This window comes from Trachemys scripta, chromosome 8, assembly GCF_013100865.1.
Source record: "Trachemys scripta elegans isolate TJP31775 chromosome 8, CAS_Tse_1.0, whole genome shotgun sequence".
Classification (NCBI taxonomy): Eukaryota; Metazoa; Chordata; order Testudines; family Emydidae; genus Trachemys; species Trachemys scripta.
In genome coordinates this window covers 78,990,175-79,012,414 of record NC_048305.1, presented here as the reverse complement: position 1 = coordinate 79,012,414, position 22,240 = coordinate 78,990,175, and the positions used below count along the sequence as shown (strand labels likewise).

The 22,240-nt window shown below is 43.7% G+C and overlaps 1 protein-coding gene across 1 annotated transcript in view; it reads left to right on the top strand.

Annotated features, from left to right (window-relative positions):
* Nucleotides 1-9,666: 9,666 nt before the first annotated feature.
* LOC117881742 (calcium-activated chloride channel regulator 1-like) overlaps nucleotides 9,667-22,240 on the top strand; it is a 35,588-nt gene continuing 23,014 nt past the window's right edge. Inside the window, exons 1-5 of the mRNA XM_034779373.1 lie at nucleotides 9,667-9,890; nucleotides 11,181-11,321; nucleotides 11,754-11,904; nucleotides 13,529-13,646; nucleotides 16,341-16,518. Of these exons, the coding sequence (XP_034635264.1) occupies nucleotides 9,741-9,890; nucleotides 11,181-11,321; nucleotides 11,754-11,904; nucleotides 13,529-13,646; nucleotides 16,341-16,518 (738 nt within the window). The 5' untranslated portion in view covers nucleotides 9,667-9,740. The remainder of the gene's footprint in view (nucleotides 9,891-11,180; nucleotides 11,322-11,753; nucleotides 11,905-13,528; nucleotides 13,647-16,340; nucleotides 16,519-22,240) is intronic.

Here is a 22,240-nt window from a genome sequence, read left to right as displayed (position 1 = left end):
CGAGTGAAAGAAGTTTCCCAGGAATGATGCAACCCAACGTGCTTCTTCACTCAGAAAATGCAGCTGCAAATCTGTTTTCAGCCATTTGGAGTCAAACTCTCATAAAAATACTTCCATGATTTAGGAACGATTGAACCTGAAAGTAAGAAATGATTCTGTTTCAACTCAAACGGTAACTTAAACCTATTCCTCACACCACTTCTTTTTGCCCACTTCTACTATTAATCAAGGTTTATAATTCAAGTGATGAGCTGTGAACTCTATCACTGCATAACTGTAACACCTGTGGTGGAGGGCTGAAGCCATTGAATGTGCATGATTTAAAGGGACAGGCCCCATTAAACACCATGAGGAGAATTATTTTTAATAATTCATTATTTTTAATCATGCGGGTCAAGTCCCTCCGACTTGATTTTGTGCTATTGCTCTGAGCCAGTCTGATTGTGTTGGGGGGGAAGAGATGGGGGAAATGTGAGAGACACAGGAAGATGGGATCCAGAGGAAAGAAGAGAAAGATAAAAGGGAACAGAACTGACATAAGGGAGGAGCTCAAAACAATTAAGTGGGAGGTGGGGTGAGAGAATGGAAGATGAAAAGTGGGGAATGGAAGCAATAACTGGAAAATGAAAGCCAACCCATTTTATGCTTAGCAAACTTTTTTCCCCCTGTATTTCTATCTTGTGGGCATGGTGTGTGTTTAGGTGATCAAGGTACCAAGATTTTTTTGCTAAAGCCACTAGTATACTTACGGTTGATCCTGCTATTTGCGTGAACTTTGTCTCTTAAAATGGCTTTGTAAAAGCATTTTCCGTCTTTCCGAAGTGCAATTAGATTACTGATAAGATATAGCTACATCTGCTAGAATAGTAATATAAGGACTTTGTGCATGCAAGAGTCCACAAGTGAATTCTATGCAGAGCCATACTTCCTTCTTCCACTCTAATAGAAAATAGCATTCCCTGGGTTTTGTACAGTTAGCTTTATGTGCTGTGCTGCACTAAGATTACTTTCTACATAGCACTGGATGACATTCTTAAATTTAAATAGGGTGGTGCTTTGATCTATTTTAGGAGGGGGATGGAACTCACACGGCTGGATTGCTACTTGGTGAACTGTATTACTGCAGTGGAGAGGGAAGTAAGACTGTGGAAATTGGTAGGTGAGGCTGTACAGCAGGTCAAAGGGGGCTATATGGCAATCTCCTCATGACATTGCTGCTTCTTCAGATAGGTCCATGGCTCAGAAGCAGTGATGGTCTCTGTTACAAGACTGACCATCCCAAAACACCCATTCAAGACCCAGCACTACAGCACTCTTCCTCAGTTTCCCCACAATGATTTTCAGCCTGCTCCAGCCATAGAGGTAACTTGGCCCTCTGGCCAAGCCACTTCAAAGCATTCATCCCCTTCCAGGGTACCAGAGTCTCTAAGTCCAGTCCAATACACCATCAACACAACAGTGCCTTCAGTCCCACTTGGTTCAGCCTTCAACCACCTTCCTAACAGGCAGGTTCCCAGCAGCAACAGCCCTTTCACCATCTAACAGCCAGCTGCTAGGTTCTGGTCAACGCATGTACCCAGGTCAGATCTGCCCTCCTACCAACGGCCTCTGGCAGGCTGCAGTCCTCAGTCAATTTCCAGCTCAAGCTTAGTTTCTTGCCTGACATCAGGAACATCTTGTCCACTCTCCTCCCATCCAGCCCTTAGCTGCTGGGCTTTCCTCCTTAGTCACTAAGTTCTGATCCAGCCCATGAGCTTCTGCCATTTCAGTAAACATGCCTGCATTACAATGTGTGTGATTTTTAACCTCTGCAGTGCCACCAGCCTCAATCATGGGGATTAGGGGAGTGGTGATCAACAAGGAGAGAGCGGGTGCATAGGAAAGGGATTATGGTTTGGCTGATGGCTGTGGAATTTGATATACACCTCTACCCCGATATAACATGTCCTTGGGAGCCAAAAAATCTTACCGTGTTATAGGTGAAATCGTGTTATATCGAATTTGCTTTGATCCGCCGGAGTTGCAGCCCCGCCCCCCCCGGAGCACTGCTTTTACTGCGTTATATCCAAATTCGTGTTATATCGGGTCGCGTTATATCATGCTAGTTGTCTGCTGGGTTCCAGGAGGTACTCCAATGCTATTTCTGCCTTGGTGTTTTGTGTGGGGAAGACATCTGACTTTTGAGGGAAATCTCCTCCTCAGAGTTCTGGTCAGGGCTTGGTTCCAGAGCTCCTTTCCTTGTTGCGGTACTGGAACTTGTCCCAGGAATGACCCCACTCTGTCATTTGCTTCAATAAATCCTTGTATACCTTGGCAATCAAGTGGCTGCTGTTATGGCAGAACTGCGTTGTCTCATCTATGCAGATCTCAAGACAATCCATGATCTCTGCATGGGTCCATGTGGAAATAGGAGACATGGCTGCTATAATGCTGAGAAGGGTATGCGACTCTGGGAATGTGCACTCATATCTGGGGTGCACCTGACTGTGTGTCAGCATTAAACAGGGAGGTCACATCTGGTCAGCCTGACCCCAGAGCAGCAGAGGACACAGGTAAACAGATGGGTCAATCCAGGTATGAAGCAATGTTGTGTGGGATAGCAGTGGGAGGGCTGCCAGAGGTGGAAAAGTTAATCCAAAATACAGATGCATCCCAAGCAAAAATATAGACACTTGGTGCTTCGAAAGGTCTAGTTTCCCCCAACTGAGGAAAATTCTGAGTGAAATTACTTGGGAGTAAAAATTAGGACAGAAGTGAATGAAAATTGGGAGCTATATAAGAATAGTTTACTAGATGGCCAAAAAGCTCCCATTCTACAATTACAATAGAGGACAACTTGATTAAAAGGCCGAGCTGCTTCTGAGGGGAAGTGAAGGCAGCAGTTAGAAATTAAAGAACAATATATAACAAAGGGCAGGGGAGGAAGTAGCAATCAGTATAAATTAGAAATCATGAAGTGTAGAAAATTGATAAGAGTTGGCTGAGGAATTGCAGGAGACTGGAAGTGTGCTAATGTCAGACTAATATTCAAAAATGGCAAGTACGACAACCTGGATGTTATAGCCCCAGATGAGGGTGATCACCAGGCTGTATTAGATCCCAAACCTAATGTTCCCATGGTCCCATGTTCTTTTAAGTTTACTGAGCTAGTCTTCCCAATAGCTCTTGCATGCCCTTTCTCCAGATTCACCCTTGTGGGTACTCGGAATGAGTGTTTCACCCTTCAGGGATTTCATGACAGTTAAAACAAGGGACACGCAGACTTTACAGAAGCACTTCTAAACAATCACAAGATCTATGGAAAAATATTATACAGCTGCACGCAAGACTCTGCTCAGTTTCCTCATCTATCCTGTGAGTCCTTTGGATCATCTTCATTGTCTTCTAGGGAGCACAAGATTCTTTTACACTTCCTCTCCTCCAGCCCAGTCTTGTCTCGTTGGGTGGCCAATGAAAGAATATCACCTCAGAACAGAACTTATCCTTCCATAACATTCCCATTCTGTCTGTCAGGGGACTCCTCTGAGCAGCTTCAATTCCCTCATCAAGTGATTTGTTGTTTAGTTCCTGTCCACCTGAAGTCCAGATTGGGAAACTGCAGCCAGCAGATTGTTCTAGGAAGCTTCTATTGAAATAGAAGACTATCCAGGTTGTTGAGTCTTCTTTTCTCTCCATTATTAGCCTGCTGCCAAATGCAAGGATTTTTCTTCACACCTTAGGTGTGTTTTCAGCTCAAGATGAAGTCTGCAGTGCCAAAGGGAAGGCACAGCATAATTTTATAACCAGAATGGTGTTCACAAAACAGAATAGGGTTTGCAGATTGAAATAGAGACATACTAATCCATCGCACAGAGTAATTATAGGCTGGTTAGCCTGACATCAGTCCTGGGTAAATTAATGGAAAAGCTGATATGAGAATCAGTCCATAAAGAATTAAATGATGGGAATATGATGAATGTAAATGATTTGATTTTATGGAAAATAGGTCTTGTCAAACAAACCTGATTTTATTTTTTTATAAGATTCCAAGTGACCTCCACACAGTTGTCTTTTACTTATATTTTGTAAGATGTTTGATTTAGCACTGCATGACATTCTGATTAAAAATCAGCACTATACATTATCAATAGAGCACACATTAAATGGATTAAGAACTAGTTTACTGATAGCTCTCAAAAAGTAGTTGTTGTTGGGGAATCATCAAATGAGCGTGTTGCTAGTGGGGTTACCCAGGCATTGGTTCTCTGCCCAAGACTATTCAATATTTTTATCAGTGATTTGGAAGTAAATAAAATCACTGCAGATAAAATGTAGGGAGGACACAAAGATTGGGAGAGTGGTACATAATGATGAGGCCATGCCAGTCATACTGCGTGATCTGGATAGCTAGGTAAGCTGGGCTGAGTCAAACAAAAATACATTTGAATACAACCAAATGTAAAATTATACATCTAGGAACAAAGAATGCAGGTCATGGGGAACTGCATCTCCGAAAGCAGTGACTGTGAAAAGGATTTAGGGGTCAGAGTGGACAAACAACTCAGCATGAGCTCCCAGTGCTGTGCTGTGGCCAAAAGGTCCAATTCAATCTTTGGGTGTATAAAGGGGGAGTTGTGAGTAGCAGCAGGTAGAAGATTGCCTCTTTATGCAACACTGGTGAGACCAATACCGGAACACTGTGCAAATTCTGGTGTCTGCAGTTTAAAAAGGATGTTGAAAAATTGGAAAGAGTTCAGAAAATAGCTACAAGAATCATTAAAAGTTTGGTAAACGTATCTCAGTGTGAGAGACTTCAGAAGCTCAATTTATTTAGTTGATTTAAAAAAAATCAAGAGATGATTTATTATGGTGTATAAATACCTTCCTTGGAAGAATATACTAGGCATTAATCTCTTTAATATACCAAGCTCTTTAATCTCATGGAGAAAGTCACTACAAGAACCAAGGACTGGAAGTTAAAACCAGATAAATTCAAGTTAGAACTATGTCACACATTTTTAACAATATGAGTGATAAATCATTGAAACAAACTGCCAAGGGAAGTGGTGGATTCTTCATCAGTTGAAGTCTTCAGATCTGGACTGGACCTTTCTGGAAAACATGCTTTAGTCATCATAAAATTCTATCGGCTGTATTATACAGAAGGTCAGACTAGATGATCCAGTGGTCCCTGGTGGCCTTAAAATTGATGCATCTGTGAATTGTGACTGCAGTTATATGCATTGTTGAAGTAAAACAGCTAAGCCGAGTGGAAGTGTTCTCGCTACAAAAAGGAAAGCAATTTAAATTACACAGAATATAAAGTTACATATAGTACATAACAATTGACCCTATTTAATTGTATTTATTTAGTAGATTTCAAATATTGGCAGATATGACAAATTTCTATAGTACTATTTAAACTAAAGCATCTAATGAAAATTAATAGGTCCTCTGATACATTCCATATGGAATTTCTCTCTCAAATCACATAGATTAGCAGTGACCTGCCTTTGCCACTCAATCTGCATTTGTCCCATTCAGTAGTACATACAGGGCCAATTCGGGGCTGTAGTTCAGGAGGGCCATTTGGCCTGGGCCTCAAGCTCAAAGGAGGCCTCTAATTTAGACACTTGTTAATTTTTTGGCATTTGATAAGTTTCACAACTTGTTTTTATGCGCATCCCTATCGGACCAAAATGTGACACATTCTCTCAGTTTAGAGCTGCAAATTTAAGCAAATAAGAGATGTGATTTGGTAAAAGACATATTTTTTTTTGTTAACTGATAATAATTTTATCATATTAATAAGTGTAAAATGTTCATAAATATTAATAAAAATTTATCAGTTCTGATAGCACAAGACTAGACCGTGATGAATCCTCTCATATCAGCTGATTATATAAACAAACCACTATTAGTGGCTGGTGCCGGAACAAGTGCACGTTGAAAGGTAGAGCATTGTTACATTTTAGTGTCTTTATAATTTTATGTCTAGCTGACTAAGGAATTATTTATCTGTGAGAATTCCTCATTATTATCTTCATATGGTTGTTAAAAGAGGTGACTGGTTGGTTGAGCCCTAGCTTGATAGCTTGGCCATCTTCATAGGCTTTCGTAGTCTATAGGCCCAGATTCAAGGTGAAAATTTGTGAGGACAATCTTGTACAGTGAGTTTCGTGAGGACACACGTTTGAAACTTTTGGACATTATCCCTCTGTCTGTATCCATGTCTGTGTTTACTATATGTATGTCATCCCTTTGTCTTCAGCTCAGCTTGTGCAATTATACCTTGCATGCTTGAACTTTGATTCAGTGATAAGGATAATAACCTGACTGTTTCATTTTGTGTTCTTAATTTGTATTCCTTCATTTTAAGTCTTATCAGCATTTATATACCATTCAGCATTTGTGTACATGTTTACAGTAGAAGATTTCAAGGGTTGATAAGCTACCTATTTACAGCAGAATATTTCAAGTGTGGATAGGCTACATATTGATCAGATAGATCACTATGAAGAGGAGATTTGAAAGTGGTGCAAGCAAGAGATGGCAAAAACAAGTGAGTGAAGCAGCAGCTAAGAGCTCAAAGCCAATAACTTAATTTCTCAAACCACTGGAAAACACACCTTACCCAACAAACAATGCTACAGATAATGAAAACTCCGCAACTGCAACAGGTGATATTGCAATGCCAATAGCTGAACATGAGGACAGTAGTCAAGAAGGAGATGTGCCAACAGTAACAGATGCAGCAGAAGATCCTGTGTACGATCAAGAAACTCAACAGCAACGGGAAGATGTAGATCTTACACAGCAAGAACAATTCATGAGTACAACAGGTTTGACTGTGACTGACAGTGGAATTATTGACAAGAGCAATGCTGCCTAAACGCAATCTTTTCTTCAAATTAGTTGTTTTGAAATTCCAAGTAACATTCCACGAGATGCTGATAATCATGCTTTCCCTACTCATCTGCTGACAAAAGCTCTTCCAAATGTTGAGACCTGCACAAGAGACTGGTTATGCTGGAGTATGGAAAAACAATCTCCATACTGTGCACCCTGCTTCATTTTGAACAAAAGTGCTGCGAATGCATCAGTTCTCTCTAATCAATCAGGATGGAGCATCAACAGAGGTTGGAGGAAGTTGAAATACTGAATACCATCACATGAGAGTTCAACGTCACACAAAGAAAACTATGTTGCATGGAAATGAGCCAGTAGGGCAGCATCAGCTGAAAGTTCAGTTGAGAATTTACTCTTCTTGACTGAACTCTCTACAGAAACTAACAACTGGAAAAAACTTCCTGAGTGCATCCTGAATGTCATCCTTTTTCTTTCTGAGCGGGGATTGGCTTTCTTTGGTTCCAGTCAACATATTGGTGATCAAGCACATGGAAACTTTCTAGGCATACTTGAGCTCCTCAGTAAATATGACCCACATTTTATCAGAGCATGTTAAATGTGTTTGAGAATCGCAAGAGAGTCAAAAGCACATGCAAGTCCATTGTCTCTCCACACGCATACAAAACGAGTTTATTGAGCTATGTGGGTTATACGTACAAACAACAATTCTTAATGAGATTCGAAATGCCAAGTATTTTTCAATCATTGTTGATGCCACTCCAGATTGTTCTCACAAGGAACAGGCTACTATGCTTATTCGATATGTTAAGATTGTAGACAGCTCAAAATTTTCAATTGAAGAAAGGGTTATTTTGTTTTATAATTTCACAAGAAAAACTAGAAAAGAAATTGCTGCTAGAGTACTAGCAATTCTAGAAGGTTTTAAGTTAGATTTTCAAGTCTGCATTGGTCAAGCCTATGACAATGGATCTATATGGCTGGAAAGTACATAGGTGTACAGGCAGTTCTGCTTGAACATAATTCAAACTGTATTTTCTCCAGCTGTGGAAACCAAACACTGAACCTTGTAGATGTTGACCGTGCTGAATCATGCAAGGAAGCAATTACTTACTTTGGAACTGTTCAGCAAATGTTCAATCTCTTCAGTAGCAGTCCACAAAGGTGGGAAATTCTGAAGCAATATCTTCCTGTTTCACTGTATGGGATGTCCAAAACTAGATGGTCTGCATGGATTGATGGTGTTCAACCAGTTGCGCAGCATTTGAATTCAGTGAGAATGGCTTTAAATGAGCTTGAATCTCTCAATCTCACTGCACAGGCTCAAACTGAACTTCAGTCTATTCAGAAGCACGTGTCCAAATTTGAATGCATTCTGATGTTATCTTTGTGGATGAAGCTACTTACAGTGATCCACCAAATTTATCTGGTAGTTGAAGCACGCAATGCTACACTTGATGTTGAGAGGGATAACACTGAAAATCTTATCAATGACATTCAACAGATTCTTGAACAATGGGATGCCAAATTAGTAGCACAGAATATTGGCATTTCATCTGAGTTCTCCATCAATCGCAACTTACCTACTGAATCCAATGCCGAGTGGCATTATAGGGTCAATGTCTTCCTTGTCATCATTGACTCTATTCAATCAGGTCTTACATGTCAATTTGAGTCACTGCGACTAATTTGTACCCTTTTGGGATTTCTTTGGCTGAATAATGAAGATCTACTTCCTGCAGCTGAACAATTTCAGCAACAGTACAACAAAGAAATGTCAAAAGATCTCAGTGACAAGGTCATCTTCCTCAAACGGATATATTCCACAAACTTTAAATTGGATTGCAAGCCAAAGGAATAGCTTCAAGAAATACTCGAACTTGGACTCTCTGGGGTGTTTCCTAATATCATAATTGCATTGCGCATTTTTGTCAGTTTGACTGCATCAGCGGCTTCAGATGAACACACCCTCAACGTGTTGAAGCAGGTAAAGAGCTATCACAGTTCAACTATAAAAACAATGAGTCCGGTGGCACCATAAAGACTAACAGATTTATTTGGGCATAAGCTTTCGTGGGTAAAAAACCCACTTCTTCAGATATAAGAAGTGGGTTTTTTACCCACGAAAGCTTATGCCCAAATAAATCTGTTAGTCTTTAAGGTGCCACTGGACACCTCATTGTTTTTGTGGATACAGACCAACACGGCTACCCCTCTGACATGTTCAGCTATGGGACAAGAGTGTTTGAATGGGCTCGCCATGCTTAATATCAACTGTAACATTGCACAAAAGCTAGATTTTTCTTCAATAATTAGTGCATTTGCACAGAAAAAAGCTAGAAAAGCATTTGTTAAATAAAAAAAATTCAAATTGTCTCACTCGGTTTTTTGTTGCCTTATTTTGTTTTCATGTGTCCTCGTTTTTTATTTTTATTGTGGCTAGGGTCCTCAAAAGTTGGAAGTGGCCCAGGCCTCTCTGGATCTCTGAGAGGGCCTAAGTACATAGCTCTTGTACTGATCAGAGTTTTCTCATAGAAGTTCAGAACTGCTGTGTTTGCAAGTTGATTTGTGATACTGTAAAATTTAAATTCCTTATAAATTATTTATAATATATTCATGACAACACGACATCGGTCACTTCAGGATGCATGAAATGGTTGAGGAAATAGTTCAGATTTAGATTATTACAGTCTTTAGGAATTTCCCTAGTGTATTAATATATAACCTGACACCATCAGATTGGATGCAGTTATGCAACCTTGATTTACACAGCACATCCATATATACTGGTACTTGCCATAAAATATACAAACACTTCTGTGTAAATAAGCAATTGTATAAATAGCGCTGCTGTGCCATCATTTTTATAACAAAAAATTGTGGGGAACAGGACAATGAGGATGTTTAAGAGCTTGGTTCTTTTATTTCTAGTACCTGTGGTGAGAGGTTCTATGGTACAGCTGAAAAATGGTGGCTATGAGGATATTGTTATTGCAATTAACCCTGAGTTACCAGAAGATCCCAATATCATTAAAAATATACAGGTAAGAACATTTGTATATTTGTCATTCAATGATATTCAGACTTTCAGGTTATTTCTACTTCTAGATTAACAGTAATCTTAAAAGACCAGTTCCAGCTCCCATTAATGTCAAGGGTTTTTTTTATTTATTTTTCATTTTTGTGGGAGCTAGATCAATTCTATGGTTACTAAATTGGTTCTTAGCTTGAATTTTTATTCAAGTGCTGCTGTTAATGAAATTAGTGTACTCATCTCTTGAAGGAATATTATGGCTCAGGGTCAGGCTGATTCTATGTATCACCTCCTTCTTAATTACTTCTTTCCAAAACATGAGTACCTTAGACTAGAGAATCTCCAGAACATGGATATTTAATTGCCAATTACTGCACCTCCTTTACAATGTTTGCCATTTGCTTTTATCCCTCCTTTCCCCCAGTCCTTGCAGATATTCTTAAAAACCCTTGGTGTATGTATATGTATGGGTGTGTGTGTGTGTATATATATATATATACACACACACACACACACACATATATATATATATATATATAATGATATTTCTGTTTTTATTTATTCTTTAAGTTCTCAGTGTCACAGTGTAGATCTTTGATCCATGTTCACATGATCTGGTCATTGAGCATTCAGTTGCTGTAAAGAGAACAATAAACTGAGGAGGGCATAGCCATTAACTAGTGACCCCCAAACTACTCAGGAGAGGTGGGGAAGGAGCAAGGAGGAGGGGAACAGGAAAATAGTGACAAAGTAGTGCCCACTGTAGAGGCAGGAAGAAAGTAGAACCTAATAGAGGTGGAGCAGAAAAATGAGGAATCACAGGGAGAAGAAAAAGGAAACCACAGATTATTACTTACTATTTATTATTGTATTTGATTCATCAAGCACCGCAGTACACTTTACAGATTAATTAAAAGGACTGGTCTAGGACAGAACCATCCTTCACCTCAAACCCATGTAACTTTTTTGAGGAAATTTCATGTTTGGAAGGATCTCTTTCGAGTTTTATTTTAAGGGATAGATTGTGTTTTTTATCATAAGCCCTGAGCAAGGGGCGGTGTATATTTGTACTGTCCTAGGAGCATTCCAGAGTCTTTCAGAGTTACAATTTGGTCTGTCCAGGCTCCATGAGGGAAATAATCTGTCCCAGCCCTTCCCTTAGCCAAGGTTGGTTTCTTTCTATGCCTTCATCTATTTAATGTTACTTTATGTACCCTTGTTTCCTGGCAAAGCTAAACTACTCATTGCCTCTACCGTTCAATTTTTAATTCATAACTCTTTTCTTTTCTTTCCCTACTAGACCATGGTCAAAGAGGCTTCTACTTACTTGTTCAATGCTACAAAACAGAGATTTTTTTTCAAGGCTGTAAAAATTATAATTCCTCTGCATTGGCTGCCAAAACCTGAGTATTTAAGTGTAAAAACAGAGTCATATGATAAGGTAAGTATCAAAAGTATTTGTTGTGTTCATACTCTTATGACATAGGGTCTTGTCTACAAGGTGGAGTAATGCACACTATGGAGGTATGATTTCTAAAACACACTAACGTGTTGCTCAGTAATTGATCCTTGTAGACCCTGCTGGTGTGCACTAAATGGTCCCTAATGCACTTTAACGTAGTGCTGCACTTTAGAAATCAGCCCAACCCCACCATGTAGACGAGCCCTAAGTTTTTCCAATAACGAGGGAATATAAATTGCTCTTTTTAGAATTTTTAATGCCCTCTAGTGCCCAGTCCTGCCGTCCTTACCCAGGGAAACAATCAATGGGGGTGTTCCGTGAGTGAAAGCTGCAGGATGAGCCCATTCAACAGAACTATCTGCCACCCTCCATTTCCTGCTGCTCTTTAAACAAGGGCTATTTTATTTTCAGGCAGATGTTATCGTGGCTAATCCTTACTTGAAGTACGGAGATGATCCCTACACGCTGCAATATGGAGGATGTGGGGAAAAGGGACGATACATTCATTTCACTCCCGACTTCCTGTTAAATGACAATTTGTATAACATCTATGGATCACGAGGTAGCACCATCTATTGGACCTTAATTTTCTGCTTTTGTTGTTATAAATATGCAATGGCCGAGATTTTCCAACGTGACTAGTGATTTGAGATGCCTCCCTTTTGGTTGCCCAACCTGCAAAACTTTAAAAGAGCTTGTTTTTTCACACAGTGTTAAACATCAGGCTCCCTGGATGAGTCTTAAGTTGAACACTCAGAAATGGGGGCACCTAAAATGACCAGTCTTCTGAAAATACTGGCTAATAATTTTACAGTAAATGAGGGCTGTTTTTCCTCATAAATCATTGCTTTGACTTGGAAATAATCTATATCCTAACATTCCAGTGCAGTAAACTAATCTGAGTTGCAGTGGGTGTAACCTGGTGAGCATGCAGGTAAAACCAGTCCCAAAGGATTCTAGAATAGACCAAACTCTCATGAGCGGATCCTACTCTGAGGACGTGAAGGTTTTTATTGGAACTTCTGAAAGTCACATTTGCTCAACTACTCTTCTTGTAAGTGTACATTCACAAGGCATTAACAATATTCCCATTTTGATTTCATCAGCACATTTTTTGACTCCATAGGCATTGCCTATGTGAGGCCATTAATAAGCAAATAAAAAAACCCAATAGAGTCCTCTCAGTTTTGTGCAGTGTAACCTGCTGTCATTAACAATGATTTTCTCCTATGCCCATTTAACCAATATATTGTCCATACACAAGTTAGAATAAATCATTTATGTGTTTCTTTTAAAACAGAGCTAGGTCAAAACCGTCCCTCAAATCTGAACCCTGGTAAATGTGCAAGGTTATTTGGATTCAAATCCAAGACAAACCTGCATTAGCTTGGATCAAAAATGTAGAGGTTTGTTGGCCTAAAATGGTGGAAATCTCACAAGAACGGTCTTTCTCATCAGATTTCTGGTAGTTTGGGACTAAAATCTCCTTAGACTAATTCGCTGGATTCTAGTTAATCAAATACAAACCCAAATTCTAGCCGGGTGAAGCATTGAACTCAAACCTTGAATTCTGGCTTAAACTTAATCTAAGTTGAGCTCTGCTTCCTTGGCCCATCTTTATTTGAAAGCTTTAGTTAGACAACATTATATACATTCTCCATGTCAATGGCTTTACCAACACCTGCAAGAAAAGGATTAGATTGTCTTGGTGAGATAGTTTGGTTTTCTGCAAAAGTATTCTGGTTGTCTAATCTTTTACACTTTTTCCGCCTTCAACTATCTACATAATCCTTAGTTTTACCCTGGACTGAAGTTAAACTAACTTCTCTATGGTTTTCTAATATACACCTTTTCCTTTGTGTTATATAAGAGCCAAGAATTATGATTTTAAAAGACATGGGTAACATGAGAAACCTTACCTGATACCTGGAATAGTCAGAAGCTACTGTATGGAAACAGATCTTTACTTTAGGTCTGTTAATATTCTGGGAGGGTTAATCTGAACACAGTGATCTATTTGGGTTTCCAGCCGGCTCCCATGGTGAATCCTGTGTGGGCACAGGGGTATGTCCAAGCAGAGGCGATTGTAGGATTGGGCCTAAATTTGTTTAAATGATCTATGGAAATATAAAGTAAACTGTAAAGTGTTGTATTTAGAATTCACATATGCTCCTGCTCTTCCACAGCTAAAGTCTTTGTCCATGAATGGGCCCATCTTCGTTGGGGAGTTTTTGATGAATATAATAACGATGCACCTTTCTATGTGTCTGGAAACTCTGGAAATGCAAATGTTGAAGCAACTAGGTACCAATGTTTTATATTTTGTCTTCAGCTGATGAAATTGTAAATAGCTCAGTGATATTTGGCACATACTGGTTATCTGTGTTCAGTCTGTACTTTGAGCCCCTTGCAAAGAGTCTTGTTGAGTTGTTGTTCATAGGATTAAAAAAGAAGCTATAGGAAAATATTTAACTAACAATATTGCTGCCCACAGATAAGTCTCATTGAATTATCACTATCATTTTGTGTTGCATCACATTTTTACCACTAAATGAGCTTTTAATTTAGGTGCAATTACAGATATAAGTTACCGTTCTCTACGTTTTGATTTACCCTGGCTTTATCAAATAGCAGTTAGCATGTAGTAAATAAGAATGTTTTCTCAAGTTCCTCTGTGGGGGATCCTTAAAGTTCCAAAACATTTCTACTAGTTCATGTTTAGTGTTATTTAAATATTAAAAATGGACATGGTCAAAGTACACCCCCCATTATTACCCTGTTTTAGTGCTATTACTATCTTATGATAATGTTCTCTAGATTCTGCATATTTAAGTGGGGTTTTTTTAGTGTACAGCTCTGTCAATGAGAAACAAAAAACAGAGTGAGACTGGATATCTCAGTGGGTTTGAAATGGGATACAGAACTTTTCACCTCTTGGGCACTGGTCTGAACTGGAAAGCGTTTGGTAGTGCCTAAAATACATTACCATCTGCCAGTCACTTGTTGACCAATATGAAATAATTGCTGTGTGGATAATTCCTAATGGACAAGTATCAACATCACCAAACTTCTGTACTGCAATTGGCACTCTAATTGGCAGTCACCACTGAAGGAGACTGTGACAGGGCTCCCTGCTCCGCCCTTTCAAACACTGCAAACCGGCTGGACACTTTCCAGGTTTATAAGCATGTGTGTGTTATTTATTAGGTCCCTTCCACCAGTTCATCAGTACAGCCTTGGGCAGCAACATCCTAGTGTACATAAACTTCCCCATAGCCCACTCTCTGGGATGGCAGAGGGAAAGATCTCCTCATGTGCCCCTGTATCTCCTGGCATCCTCCCTCTTGCATTTCCTTCCTGCCTCTTAACTGCTCCCAGCTGATGGGTTGATTGCTCTCATTAGCACATCAGCCCTGTGTCTAATTAAGCCATTGAGCACCCATCTCTCAGTTAAGCCCACTCCAGGGGGAATAGCTAGTACCTTAGTGATCAGAATGTTGGGTGAGCTCTAGCCCTAGAACTCCGTCCCAGAGACAGTGATTGAACGGGCATGGAGAGTGTAGTACCCGTTCACCTCAGGAGAGGGTCCTTCATGTCTGAATTGAGGCATATTGATGGACTAGTGGAGGCACTTGCATTGTTATTCTTCACATAGATGGTGTTTTACACACAACTATAAATAATTTCTTGAGGATGCCTCTGGGGAAAAAAAACTACCAGTATTTTATTATTGTGACAACTTGTAAATTAGATTGTACAGTCTTTGGAGCAGAGATGGTGTCTAACATGGGCGGCGGGTATCAAAGGCAGGAAGCTAAGCTTACCCAAACTGCCAGCATGGCCCCACCCACACTCCTCCCCTAGACCCCCTTCTGCTTCCGGCTGCACTCTGCTGTGACTCTTCCTTCTCATGTGGCTGGGACCCCGGGCCAGTGGTGTCGGAACAAGGGAGGACCCTGGGGCCATAGCCCTCCCATTTTTTGAAAGTGGACGGGCCTGGCCAAACCACGCCCCTTCCCCTCCTCTTCCCCCCTCAAGCGCCAGCCCCTGGCCAGGCCAGCATGGAGTCCAGCCAGGGAGCCCGGGCAGTTGTGGGGAGCCGTGGCAGACCCTCCATCTGCCCGGGATGTGGGCGGGGGGTGGGGAGGGCTGAGATCAGCCCCCGAACCATGTGCCCGCTGCCTGGCTGCCTGGGGTAGGAGGAGGGTCCGTGACTCTGCACCAGCTCCTACAGCTTCTTGCATGACTCTCCCCAACCCAGCTCCAGCCGGGGCGAGCCTCAGAGTTGCAGCCTGGCCACGGTAAGAGCCACGAACCCTCCACCTGCCCACAGCTGCCCACCGGGCTCTTATAATGGCCAGAATGCGGCTCTGAGGAGAGCTAAGCGGGCAGCTGTGGGGAGCCTGGGTCCCTCCACCTGCCCTGGGTGGGGGGCCTGTGACACGAGCAGGGGCTTCTTCTGCCTCCACCTTGGGTGGGAGCCTCCGGACCCCACTCTTGGGAGGGCTCCAGGGCCCTTGACCAAGGCTGGGGCTATTGGGGGCCAGCCTGCAGCCAGGGACTCTGAGTGGCTGAAGCCGGTGCTTGTGCTGCCCACCTAACTGGTGCTCTGTGGGAGTGGGGCGTGCTACCCGCCCTCCTCTGCGCTGGGGGCCGTGCTCAGCTGCCTGCCCGCAGGCCTGCGTGCCACTCTGGGCCTGGAGGGGTGGGGCGTGCTGACCGCCCACTGGGTGCTCCGGGGCTAGTGAGGGGAGGCCTCTGGGTTTCAGCAGGGGAAGGTGAGCAGAAGGGGCAGGGCCCCAGGCAGAAGGGATGGGGCAGCCGGAGGGCTAGCCTCCCCAAGTCCGTGGTTCACCCGCTGCCCATGGTGTCTAACTAATGCCAATCATGTTTGGAGGCTTTGGGCCCATCATGATTCAAATAATAAATAACAGATTATTATTTGTTGATTATATGTGGCTTGTTAGCTAAGCCTCTTTCAATCTCACCTTCCTTCAGATGTTCGGCTGATGTCACTGGTCAATATATAGTCCAAAGCTGCATGGGAAACAGCTGCACCACAAGAGAATGCAAATATGATCAACGGACAAAGCTGTATGAAGCTGGATGTAAATTTATACCATATAAAACACAAATTTCCCCAGCATCTATAATGTACATGCAAAGTCTCCCTTCTGTAAGTATTGTTACTGGTTTTTGTACCAATTGGATAGCCAATATTCGCAGTCTTGTCGGTTGTTTCCATTAGGAGAAATTGTTATGGAGTAAAGTATTTCTTTGATGCAATCTTGTTTGTTTACAAAGAATATACACAAAGTCCTGTTACTCTGAAGACAATAGGAATCAAAAAACAGGAGGTATTTTCTTTGCTCACAGTTCCAAGCCTCTTTCCACCCAGTACTCTGCCCAAAAAGCTTCCCCTCTGCTTTCCGAGCAACATTTCCAGTCCTTCCCTCCCCATGTCCAACATTTGCTGAAGTATAGTGAGGTGGATCCACTGGCTTTCATTAACCTTCTCACTGCCAGGCCTATTTGCCTCATCATCCACCCACCCACAAAGGATATTACTTAGGGCAGTGCTTTGCCCTGCAGCTCCCCTCTACTGAGAGAAAAAGTCTGCATTTCAGTGAGCAACCCAGTCCTATGCCGGACACAGAAGGAGAAGGTCTGGAGAGAGCGGTATCACCATGAGTTGATGTCCTTCATGGCATGGAATCATCGTAGAGGTGCATGATCCACGACCAGGGTGAATTAATTGCCAAGAAGATAATATTGGAGTGCCTCCATGGCCCATTTCACAGCTAAGTCTTTTTTTTCTATAATGGAGTAGGCCTCTCTTGGGAACAATTTGTAACTCAGAATGGGATGTTCCTCACTATCAACCACCTGGGAGAAGACAGTCCCTAATCCAGCTTCAGAAGCATCAGTGTGTAGGAGGAATTTCTTGGTGAAGTCCAGGCTGTATAAAATGGGCTCCCTACAGAGGTGAGCCTTTTGTGGCTGAAAGACCTTCTCACAGGTTTCCGTCCAACGGATCTTTCTCGGGCTGCTGTTCTTGAGCAGATTGTTGAGAAAGGGCACAATAGATGAGAATCCTGGTACAAACTGGTAGCAGTATCCTGCCAGCCACTGTCCATCACCTGCTGTGAACACAGACCATGGGAAGTCCCACCTTGAGGGGTTTGACAGACGGCAGCCCCATGACTCCTGATTGGCTCCCCACCCTATATAAATCTAAGGGGCATTCCAGGAAGTGTCCAGGGAACAGCATGGATTTTCCGTAGCTGGCCGATCTCAGCTTCATTGGGACTACACTTTCTGATATGGACCCCAAAATGTGACTCAGACTCTGACCCTTGGTACTGACTCTGCCTTGGAACCTGACTATGCACTCCTCAGCTGCTCCCTACCTCAGATATTGAACCTGGCCCTTGTTGCTGCTAACTCCACCTAGCAGAAGGTTCACATGAGCTACAGATAGCTCCTATGCTATCCTCAGCTTTCTATGGCTTTAAGAGATTGACATTCTGACAGGGCAATGTCCTGCTCCTGTCTTCTCTCTGTCTTCAGAGACTCAAGGACCTTAAGTTGTCAAACACCCCAGTGCAGTTTATTTGCATTTGCTCTTCCCACCCGCTTACTGATCCATGCACCATAATTATTTACAGTTTCAGTTTCTCCTCAGTTCTCTGAGGAGAGGAGAGGAGAGGAGAGGGAAGGGATCTCTCTACTCAGAGATCCTTCCTGGTTTTGGCTCTGCTAGTCTGCCTTTCTCTCCCCTGCACTGCCTTCCTGTGCCTTTTTCTACCTCCTGTGTTAATGGGCCAATTTGCTCATTAGTCCTCTCCCAGGCCATTCTAATCCACTAATTAGGCCCTGTCGGGTCCACCCTGGGGGGAGATTAATTGGTGTTTAAGTGTACAAAGCAGTGGCTCAGCTGTTGATTCCCCTGGGTCCTCAAAGACCATTGGGCTCGAGGTGCCTTTGTTCGATCCCGCATTCATTTCCTTTGGGAGATGGATTGCGGCTCCCACTTCTTCTATGCCCTGGAGAAAAAGAAGGGGGCTAAGAAGCATGTCACCTGCCTTTTGGCAGAGGATGGCACCCCTTCATGGATCCGGTGGAGATGCATGGGAGAGCCAAGACCTTCTATTCTAGACTCTTCTCCCTGGTCCAACCGACAGCAATGCCTACAGGGTGCTCTGGGACAGAGTCCTGATGGTCAGCACAGGTGACCAGGACTGGCTGGAGCTGCCTCTCACTCTGACCGAGTTCTCAGAAGTCCTCCATCAGATGCCCACTAATAAATAAAACTGACTGTGGAGTTATACCACATGTTCTGGGATGTCCTCAGTCTGGACCTTGCCATCATCAGGGCTGAGTCCTTAGGAAGTGGGGTGACTCTCCTGTTGTGCAGGCAAGCTGAACTCACCTTGCTACCAAAGAAGGGGGACCTCCGTGACCTTCAGAATTGGCCTCCCATCTCTCAGCAGGGACTAGAAGGTCACAGCGAAGGCCATTTTGCTGCGGCTCGCGTCCGTGCTGGCGGATGTGCTCTACCCCGACCAGACCTACACCATCCCTGGCCATCCTATCTTCGACAATCTTTATCTGGTCCCGGACCTCCTCGAGCGTGGGTGTAGGGATGGTCTGTCATTCGCCCTCCTGTCCCTTGACCAGGAGAAGGCGTTTGACAGGGTGGAACATGTTTATCTCCAGGGCACTCTGCAGGCATTCAGCTTCAGGCCCCCATTTGTGGGTTTTCTCCAGGTCCTGTATGCATCCGTGGAGTGTTTGGTCAGGCTCAACTGGACTCTGACCGAACCTGTCTGCTTCAGGCGAAGGGTGTGACAAGGATGTCCACTGTCAGGCCAGCTGTACACTCTGGCCATTGAGCCCTTCCTCCGTCTCCTCTGTAGGAGGTTAACAGGGTGGGTGCTCCATGAGCCAGAGTTGCAGGTGGTCCTGTCAGCATATGCTGATGACATCTCCGCGTGGTATGTCCTCAGTGACCTGTCGCCGGTTGGAGGCCTGACAGGCTATCTACTCGGTGGCCTCCTCCACTCCAGTCAAGTGGTTCAAGAGCTCTGGCCTGGTGGTTGGGGACGGATGGTAGCGAGTTCCCTCCCACCCATGCTTCAGGTCATTTGGTGGAGCGTGGGGCCGCTCCTCTATCTGGGCATTTATCTTGCTGCCACCCATCCCTCTTTGCTGGAGAACTAGCAAGATTTGAAGGGCAGGGTGGCTGAGCGGCAGAGGAGGTGAACAGTACTGCTCCAGTGCCTTTCCCTGTGGGGGAGGGCACTGGTGCTCAACTAGCTGGTACTGTCCAGGCTCTGGCACCGGCACAACACTCTAAGCCCAGCCTGGGATATCCTGGCCTGGCTCCAGAGGTTAGCTCTGGAGTTCTTTTGGCCAGGACTGCTCTGTGTCTCTGGGGGGAGTGTTGAGTCTTCCCCTGGAGAAGGAAGGACAGATCCCATTCTACCTTTGCAGTCAGGTCCATCTCCTCTGCCTCCAGGCCCTGCAGAGACTCCTTTATGGTGCAGGTAGTTCAGCATGGAGCACGTTGGCGCATGCCTTTCTTCACCACATCTGAGGAATCCAATATGACTGGTAGCTCTTTTATCTCCAATGGGTCTTCTGCAAGACTTCTACCAGGATCTCCTCCAGACCTGAAAGCTGATTTCAGTGACCAGGTCTGTGTCGGCCACCAGCAGATCTCCTCACAGAGGCCCTACTACACAATCCCCAATTTGGTTTGCAGGTGGCGGAGTCCCACTTGGTACATCAGAGGTTGGTCCTGGCAGGAATGACCAGAATTGGAGACCTTTTGGACTATAACTGGGGAGATTGGGTGGATCCCCTGATGCTTGGCCAGCACAAAGGGCTCTCCACCCCTCAGACTTCCCAGTGTGTACTCCAGGAGGTGCGGGCAGCCTTATTGCCCGCCTCTAGGTTTTTTCTTGAGCAGGTACTGCAGGAGGGTGCTTCCCGCCAGCCCCTGATCCCAGGCCCTCCAGACCTTGTTATCAGTCCCCTGCCCTGTGAGCTCCCAACCCATCCCACACCACCAGCACAAGTCCTGTAATTTCTGTGCCACCATGCAGGACCAGGCCCCTAGAGATATCCAATGAGTTTAAAATGGCCACCTTGCCAAAGGCATAAACCTTGCTATCGGAGGCATAATCCCATGCTATCGCTGGGTCTAGCCCACAATAGACAGCCTGTGGTTCTGTCCTGATCAAGTAGGTAACTGGTAAGACTGCTCATGCTCCAGCGGCCACCATGCTGCCACTGCCACCCATTGAAAATTTTCAAGAAAAGTCATTGGATCATCTTCAGGCCCCATCTTCATGAATCTGACTGGTACCAGGGCCAAGGCCAGGTCCATGTCCACCAGACCCATGGCAGAAGCCTAACCATTGTGGGAGGCTGCAGTCAGGTCACGCCCTCTTGCACCAGCCTTTGTCGCTGTTGCTGCTGAGCAGCTAAGTCTCAAGTCAGTTGCTGCTGCTGAGTGGCCATTGCTAGGAGCCACTGTTGCTGCTGGTGTTGGTGGGTATCCTGCTCCACCGTTGATTTCAGTAGTTGCTCCACATGCATATTGCTGGGGAGTCTCTTCCGAGAGTGTTGATTTTTTTTTTTAAATATCCAACCTCTTCCCTTCCCCTGGTGCTAGATCTGTGCCTGTATTCTTGCCCAAGTTTGTTCTGCTGCCTCTGTAGTGCCCCCTTGTGGCCCTTCAGGGTATGATTCATCTAGCTACAGGTCTCTGACGATATGTTGCTATGTCTACGAGGTCCAAAGTAGCATTGCTTTTGCCCTCTGGCCAAGGCTCACTTGAGTCCTACCGCTTCCACAGGAATCAGGAACAACAACAAAAAACAAAACTCAAAACAGAGTTGTCCAATGAAACTTATGTGGGACCCAGACTTTCTATTCAAGGATTGTCTGCAAACAGTTCTTAATTCTGCTGATCCCCCAGGAGCTGGTTGGCCCTTCTAACAGGAGATTGTCAGGCCAGCAAGCTGGCTTAGACTCTGATCTGCAACCAGGCTTCTCTCTGGAGAAGCGGAGTTCTGCTTTTCTTCCTGGGAAGCCCTGAGTTTAGTTTCCTTTAGCTCCTCTCTCCATGCCTGACATTTGCTGTTGGTGTAGTGGGGTGGGGCCAACTGAGTCCATAGGTTCTCATTAACCCTTTCATTGCCAGTGTGGGGCCTATCTGTTCCATCACAGGTGTATGGAAATACCCTGACATTGTGGAAACTTTTGCTCCCGTTTGGGTCAGATAACAAAGTTACCCAGCTGGGGCATTTTCTGTTACAACACTGAGAAGGTTTATTCCTTTGTGACAGTCTAATCCTGTGATGTGCTAAGCTCTCACTAACATGTATGGATATTGAGTATGCTCAGCAACTTGCTAGAGACACTCCGCACCTTACTTCTGGAGCTTTGAAAATATTCTATGGGCTACATTCTGCCCTGCTGGGAGTAGCAAGGGGGGACAGACACAGCGAGCTGTTCATCCTCTTTTAAAAGTATTCCTGCCAGCCAGGTGAGTTAAAGCCTTATGTATCAATTCACTGAGACTCCATAGTAACTAGATAACTTTGAACTTTATTGATGATATCTTCATTGCCAGGGCATCCTTACAACACTGATTAAATACAGGTATGTCTACACTGCACTCAGAGGTATGACAGAAGTTCAGGTACGCATATTGGTGCTAGCTTTAATCTAGCTAGCAAGGCCAAAAATAGCAGCGAAGACATGGTGGCATGGACACTGGTGCAGGCTAGCAATGTGGAGTATATATCCAGGGTTCTGGGTGGGTTTGTACAGCCCATGCTGCCACATCGTTACTTCTATCAATAGACAAACTAGCTGGATTAAAG